General features: G+C 47.0%; 1 protein-coding gene across 1 annotated transcript; it reads right to left on the minus strand.

Moving 5' to 3' along the window:
- Positions 1-1,340: 1,340 nt before the first annotated feature.
- On the minus strand, positions 1,341-4,698 carry LOC123427326 (thioredoxin M2, chloroplastic-like). The gene is made up of 2 exons (XM_045111338.1): positions 4,240-4,698; positions 1,341-1,987 (listed from the first exon to the last, which is right to left on the minus strand). Exons 1-2 carry the CDS (start codon positions 4,640-4,642, stop codon positions 1,668-1,670), a joined length of 723 nt encoding a protein of 240 aa, XP_044967273.1. The 5' UTR covers positions 4,643-4,698; the 3' UTR covers positions 1,341-1,667.
- Positions 4,699-8,258: the final 3,560 nt, after the last annotated feature.

The raw sequence follows: 8,258 nt of genomic DNA on the forward strand, positions 1-8,258 counted from the left end.
CGAACGACACGGGGTGCCGCCGTGCGCGTCCCCATGCCGCGGGAGCCGGGGACGATAAGGCACGGCGGTTGGTGCGTGCTCCGTCTGGTCGCACGGAGGCGCGGGATGATGCAACGCGCGCACGAGCAATCATTTGGGCGGCCCGGTAGGTGTAGGAGTGGGCGTGGCGGCCTGCCGTTCCGCCGCGCCGACGGACGGCGAGGGCGCGCGGCTGGTGGCGGAGCCATGTGGGCTGAGGATCCAACGGGTGCACCCACGTTTAACACCGGCCTTGCAGGGCAGGAGACCGGAGGTTTGTTTAGTGGACGTGGATCCGGGATAGTTATATTGACGGATATTTTGATGATGCTGTCAGCTGCAGCGAACGACGAGTCGACGACGGGACCAGGAGCGCGGAGGGGTCATGGTCCGGCGCATTCAATGAGTCCACGGGGAGGGATGCGTGCGTGCGCCCACCACGTACCAAACCAAACGTTCAAGGTAGCAGGTCGCCCACTGTTTGCTTGCATCAGGACACCTTGTGCCTGGCCTAAGCTATATCAAAAGCAATGAAAAAAAAATTTAGATGTGTCATTGCACATCCGCTGGGTACGCCACTGTATCGGGCACAAACCTAACAAGGAGGCGTTTAAAGAGGGGAAACGATTTCCCTCAACGAGCTGATTTTCTAGCTCCTGTTCGACGCCTCACAACATCAAAATTTTCCCTGTAACATAAGCTTTGCTGCCAAAATGTCAAGTTGCAAAAAACTCTGCAATAAGATCTTCGTTGTAAAAAAAATTGTAACAAGAGTTTTGTTGCAATGGTGAAGGGCGTCGACACACAGCCCGCGAGCCGGCCTATTTTTTAAAAAGACCAGCCGGCAAACGCGAAGCACACCCCCTTAAAGAGCTGAAGCTAAAAAAAAAACCTTGGATGACATGCTTGAAGAAATACTTTCCCAAATGAGGATACTTGTCACGATTCAAGTCAAGAAAATGAATCAGATAAACTAGGAAATGACGTTGATATGCTTTCAGAGCTGCAATGTCATGTCACCAATACAGATTATTCTCCGCCCACTGAATTAACACTTCTCGTGGTCCTCGGGACGACGTGATCGAATCGGATGTACATATATATTCGGTCCTGCTGTGAATGCACAGTGTAGTCACCAGATAGGGTTCTGTTTGTTTTGATCGATCAGTGGGGTGAGATGCAGATTACGACTATTTCCCTCTGAAAAAACAAAAGAGGTATCAGTCTATTCCATCCAAACAGCGCATCTGCATCTCACCCACAGGCCACAGCCATTTAAAAGATCAGAGACCCATATGATTGGCGAGACAGTGCTCACAATCTAGAAAATACAGTAGATCACATCAACCGAACGAAATATGTAATACAGTATAGACGTACAGAATATGACTCTTGACAGTCCTGTCATATATATCTACAGCCCAAAAGAATGACACAATGAGACCAGGCTTCCTTGGGATTTTCACCATAAGACTTGTGTGATTCTATTTATTGATGGTACAGAGAGCCAGGTTCCAATACTATCTACACGCAGTGAAGGCAGGGTATAGAAAGATTGTGCAGATGACGTCGAGTTTTCGATGATCTGACTGAACAATGGACGTGGAATGCTAATGCCAAGTAGCCGTCGAGCAGACCCGTTCAGCGTTTTACCTCTCAGTGAACTTCTCGATGCATGTGATCAGCGTGCTTTCAGGCACTGCTCCGATCACCGCGTCCTTTTTCTCCCCGTTCTTGAAGATCATCATGGTTGGGATGCTCCGGACGCCATACTGGCTTGCTATGTCTGGGTTCTCATCGGTGTTGAGCTTGTAGCATTTCAGCTTCCCTTCATACTCCTTTGACAGCTTACCGATAACTGGATCAATCATTTTGCAAGGTCCACACCATGAAGCCCAGAATTCAACAAGAACAGGAATCTCGCTCTCTATAACAAGCGACTGCCATGTTGCCTTCGTGACATCAGGAACTACAAAACAAATGGACAGTATCACAATGAACAACTGAGAACACATCAATCAATGGCACCATTGAAATGCCAGAAGAAAAAGCTAAATTAACTAATTTCAAAAGTTCTATGAGCACCAAATAGAATGTACAGATTAAATAGCTTGCAGGAAATCATAGATGAATCAGCAATCCAAATCTTTTACTGTTTCATGTTGATGAAATGCTGAATGATGAAATGAAGAGATAAACATAAAGCTAAATCCACCTGTCAACAAGCAACACTACTGACACTGTCTTTATGCACTTGCCTCCCTGTCCAATGACCTACAATCCTACACCAGCCAAAATTGGTCGAGTTTGAAAAATTAGGATTCAAACTCTAACTGAAGTCCAAAAACAGCACAGGATCTGCATAAACATCCATAAAGGTTCTAATCACTGTGAAGTGTAAGGCTGACTCTTAAACTAGACCAGCAAAACCACATCCACATTGAGAAATATGTTCGGCGAAGGTCTATAGAGCCATTTTTACAGGAATAAAAATATCTTCAGCATCAGAAGGCGTGTAGTATATCAACAACACATAGATTTAGGCCCAGTAATTTTTCGTTATTAACAGAGAATACTTCATTAATGCAGCACAAACAGTAATTGCTTCTTTTTGCAGTATCTTTGCAGTGCTTTGCATAAGATGTCAGAATTTCTGAATTTCCACAAACACTGACTACACCATCACAGACCTACGAGTGTACAACCATGAAATGCCAAGACGCTTTGGTAGTCCCTTGAATACACCAACAGCTCAAGGGGGTGTTTGTTTCCAGGGACTTTTTTGTGTAGGGACTAAAAAAAGTCCCAAAAAGTCTCATGTGAAACAAACAGTAGGGACTTTTAGGGACTAAAAGGGGGTATTTGGGACTATTTGGAGAAGTCCCTATGGGAGGGTCTTTTTGGGACTTTTTTGACACTTTTTCCAACAATGCCCCTACTTTTAGCATGTCATTTAATAACTACTACTACATTACTAAGGGTAACATGGTCTTTTTGCATGTCATTTAGTGACCTCTAGTCCCTGGAAACAAACGGGTAGGGACTAGGGACTTTTAAGTTGGGACTAAAAAAAGTCCCGGGACTTCTGAAACAAATAGGGCCCAAGCATTCAGAGCAAATGCTTTTGGCAGTGCAGTCAAACAATTCATTTTTATATGTCCACATCGTGTTGACTGCTCTATAGTTGTATAAAACTTGTATTCCATTGCTTCTGTAAATACATAAGAATATCATGGATGTATTGCTAGTCACTGAAGCCAAGTGTTTCTGACTGCAAGAACTTTAACATAAAAAAATAACTGAAAATGGAATTCAATCACCCGATGCGCCATTGCACCAATCATAGGCCCTTCTCTAATTCTCTTACAACGTTTCTCTTTTTTTTAGGCCACACTTACGATGTTTCCGAAAAGGGTAAACAGGATTTGTGTACAGAGATCCGGTATTTGCTCGTTTATGTGTCACTGGACAAGAAAACACAGTTACGCTGAAGGGAATAATGTGATGAGATACATTCAATCCTCTCAGGGTCAATGATATGGTGCAGCCTCGTTGCCTTAAGTGTAAAGTGTTTCAGGCACAGTAATAACAAATCTCCGTCAACCAAGCACACAGGTACTTATCAGTAAGTTAAACAACTATTGAACGGTCTAGTATCTATAATAACTCACATTTAACACGATTCCATATTTAGATACAAGCGCCCCCTCATAAAAACAGATGTGTGACAACATTAATAGTTTAAGAGAAGCCCAAGTCTGCTCAATGACGGAGCTGAATACACCAACAGCGTGCTGGTTGCGGTTGGTACAGCAAGCTTCCCAGGTAACTCAGGCGCAAGCTCTACAAATCAAAGCAACAGATGCATGCATGAAGACATGTACGCTGGCACCAAAGCAGAGACGTCGAATATGGAATTTTGCTAGAAAAGGAGTAAAATCCATAGCCTCGCGTCCACATCGCTATGCTCCTAACAACCGCGACGTCGGGGGACCCACGTGGAAGCGACCCAGGACGCGATTGGCTGATTCCCCGAAGCAAATCCATCCTAATCCTGAAACACAAAGGCTCATCTCGTGTCTAGACGCATCGAAAACGCACGGAGAGATGCAGGCAGACGCATTAATCGGATCGGTGTCTCGCCACCCACCAAATCTCATGCAACAGAACACGGATCAACAGAGGATGATCATGCAAGCTGGCGCGTCATGGTAATACTACCTTGGATGGTGGTGTCCTGGCCCTGGACCGCGCGCACCACGGACGCGCCGCGGCGGACGCCCCACCGGCGGCTCCCGGCGGGGCCTGAGACCGCGCGGAGGGCCTGGGCCTGGGCCTGGGGACGCGGGCCGCGGGCGGGCGGGAGCGCGTGGTGCGGGCGCCGAGAAACCGCGAGCGAGGCGGCGGCGAGGGGCGAGGAGGAGGCGGCGACGGAGGCCATGGCGGTGGCGGTGGAGGTGGAGGTGGGGATGGGGACGGGGGGAGAGTTCCGGAAGCACGGAGAAGAGCGCGTTTGTTGTGATGCGGGAGGGAGGGGGGCGGTTGGGGACGACGGATGGAAAGGGAGGCGGGGGTGGCTGGCTGGCTCTTCTTGTTTGCTGCTCGCGTGTGTTGGTGGTGTCATGTGGTGGCCTCGCGCGCCGGGCTCGGTCGGTCGGTTGGTCGTTGCAACGGTGAGCTGGCGTTTTGGCTCGCTTGGCACGAGGGATCAGGGGAGGCGGGTACACGACGGCGCGTTGTTTTCGCTCTTCCGTCGACAAGTTGCCGCCTGAACCGCAAGTGTGAGTGAGGTATAGAGTGACCGTACAGTGAAGATGCAGTGCGCGCGGGGCGGAACGAAGATGAACGCATGGAGGGGGTAAGTTTGTTCATGAAAATTCATGTTTTACTAGTATTAAAGAAGAATTACTAGTATTAAAGAAGAATCAATTCATTAAGGCCTCGTTTGGTTAAGGGGGATTAGGGAGGTTTTGAGAGGGATGGATTTCAGTTGATTCCACCCAATCCTCTCAAATCACCGGAGTTTTGCTTTCACTAGTCCCTCGAGTAGGGTTTTGAAACACATGGATAGAAAGGGATTGAAGGGGAACGGAGGGGATTGGGTTAAGCAAACCCCTCCTATCAAATGGGCATCCGAGGATATGTGGGGTTTCTGACCATTCCGAGGATTTTCCTCTAAAAACCTCCCCGACCCCCCTTAACCAAACGAGGCCTTAGGCCTCCCTCCCTTGTCCTCCCTTAGATCCGTATCTGCTAGCGGTTGAGCCTACCACAGCTAGCAGTACGGGCTGCTACCTCTTGCAGCATGCAGAGGTTGACAAAGAATGAGTACGAATTATAGCATCTTCATCGGATATCTTTATCATTAAATATGTAGCCGCAAACTTTTAAAATATAGAAGGATGCTGCAGCTTCCCCAGTATACTTCCTAAATACTGTGGGAGGCGTAATTTATCTCACCTTTCTTTCAATGTGCATCACTAAAAAGTAACAAATTTCACATGCCCACAAAGGTGGCCATGTGGGCAAGCCCAGCCGATATGGTCCGTGTTGGCCCTTTTATAAAAGAGTTGTGCCGTGTCGTCTAAATGTATGCGAAATCATTAGTTGAAGAGTATTTCTTTCAAAAATCATTCTTACCTTTCGGATTGTGACAAATGACGTACAACATGTGTGTGATTTGTGGTAACCTAAGACTTTTTTCTTTTTTTGTCGATTCGTAATTTTAAAACGTTTTATCTTTTAGACCGTGTGTTAAATCTTGATCTGTTTTTATCAGTAGATTCTTCGAGCCGAGATATTAAAAAACAGATACCGTGTTGATAGGTTTTGACGATTTTTTTTCATGAAAAAACGAGACCAAAAAACCGTACCTCTCGCGGAAGAAAAAAAGCGTGTTTTTTCATTTCCTCTCGCAAAAACAAAACCCCGCCTCTCGTAAAAAAATAAATACCACATTTTTTCGTTTCTGAAAGGCATGACCGTGTCTCTCGGGGAAGCAAATCCGTGTCTCTCACGAAAGTAAAACCGTACCTTTCATGAAAGGAAAAAATGAAAACATGTTTTTTTCGTTTCTGAAAGCGCGCGGCCGTACCTCTCGCGAAAGAAAATCGGTGCCTCTCGTGAAAGCAAAACTGTGCCTCTTGCGAAAGAAAATAAAATAGAAAACACGTTTTTTTCACTTCCTAGAGGCACGGCCATGCCTCTCGCGAAGGCAAATCCGTGCTTCTCGCGGGAAGCAAAATCGTGCCTCTCACGTGTTCTTTTTTTTTTGAGAGGCATGAGTGTGCCTCTCGTGAAAGCAAATCCGTGTCTCTCATGCAAGAAAAACTGTGTTTTTTCGGGAGAAAAAGAAAACGCGTTTTTTCGCGTAATTTTTTTTTCATCCAAAAGCACAGTTGGGCCAGGGAAGCCACAAGCTTGCCCACCGCCGCCTCCCCCTGGTGGCGTGGTGCAAGCTTGTGGGCTCCCTGGGGCCCACCTGGCTTGGCCCAAAGGCTCCCTGGTCTTCTTTCGTTCGGGAAAAAAAAATCATTTCGGGGATTTTATTCCTTTTGGATTCCGTTCCAAAATCAGATCTGAAAAGAGTCGAAAACACGGAAAAACAGGAACTGACACTTGACACTGAATCAATAAGTTAGTCCCCAAAAAAGATATAAAAAAGTACATAAAACATACAAAGAAGACAAGATAACAGCGCGAGACCATAAAAAATTATAGATACGTTTGAGACGTATCACGGTTTCCCTCTTAATAGTACGACTTTTCCTACGACTCGAGTCCACAGACAGTGAAATGTAACAGAGAAAATCGTCTTCACTTCAATACACAGAGGGGCATGAATCATCTTATGTCATATGATGAAATACTTGAAAGGTTTAGTGCACACGATTAGTCCGCAATTTCATTTTCATCAATCAGCAAAACCACAAGGGTAGAAATATGACCTAATAATCTCCCCCTTTTTGGTGGATTGATGACAACACGTACTTTACACATGTAATATAACATGATAGAAAGCATACCCCACTATTTACAAAATATAGACGGGCTCCCCCTAGATGTGTGCACTATTTTGAGTATCACTACAGGAATCAGCTTCTTTGCTGTGTGCCATAGCGGACGACAAAGGACCAGTCCACGGACGGCAAAGGTCTTTGTCGTCCGCTCGCAGACGGGAAAAATTTCGGCACTGAAAGTCATGATAAAGACCTTCTTTGCCGTCTACCGGAAGGAAGCGGGCGACAAAGATCTTTGTCGTTAGTCTATCTAGACCAGTTATTAGCCCCATTAGGTGGCTAACGGTAGCCTTTGTCACCCGCCAGCTAACGTCACCCTACCTCCGCTAGCCAGCTGCCTGCGAGGCCCTTTGTCGTCTGTGTGCGAAGTCCTTTGTCATCTGCCTTTGAGGACCTTTGTCATCTTCCTGCGAGTCCCTTTGCCGTCTGCCAGGCACCAGGCATGTCAAGCGATGAAACCAGTCTTACGTAAGCGTACAAATAATGTTGGTCCGGGTCGCTTCAATCCAACAATACTGCCGAATCGAGAAAAGACTAAGGAGGGCAGCAAATCGAACATCACCGTCCACAAAACCCTTTGTGTTCTACTCGAGATTACATCTACGCATGAACCTAGATCATGATGCCACTGTTGGGGAACGTCGCATGGGAAACAAATTTTTTCCTACGCGCACGAAGACCTATCATGGTGATCTCCATCCACGAGAGGAGATTTGGATCTACGTACCCTTGTAGATCGCATAGCAGGAAGCGTTAAGAAATGCGGTTGATGTAGTGGAACGTCCTCACGTCCCTCGATCCGCCCCGCGAACCGTCCCACGAACTGTCCCGCAATCCGTCCCACGATCCGCTCCGATCTAGTGCTGAACGGACGACACCTCCGAATTCAGCACACGTACAACTCGGCGATGATCTCGGCCTTCTTGATCTAGCAAGCAAGACGGAGAAGTAGATGAGTTCTCCGGCAGTGTGACGGCGCTCCAGTGGTGGTGAGGGATCTACTCCTGCAGGGCTCCGCCCGAGCTCCGCAGAAATACGATCTAGAGGTAAAACTATGGTGTCTAGATCTGAGTTGCACGTGGCAAAGTTGTCTCAAATCAGCCCTAACTCACCAATATATATAGGAGGGAGGGGGAGGGGCTTTCCTTGAGGGACAAGCCCCCAAGGTGCGCCGGCCAAGAGGAGGAGGAGGAGTCCTACTCCAATCCTAGTCAAACTAAG

Source organism: Hordeum vulgare, chromosome 2H (genome assembly GCF_904849725.1).
Source record: "Hordeum vulgare subsp. vulgare chromosome 2H, MorexV3_pseudomolecules_assembly, whole genome shotgun sequence".
Taxonomy (NCBI): domain Eukaryota; kingdom Viridiplantae; phylum Streptophyta; class Magnoliopsida; order Poales; family Poaceae; genus Hordeum; species Hordeum vulgare.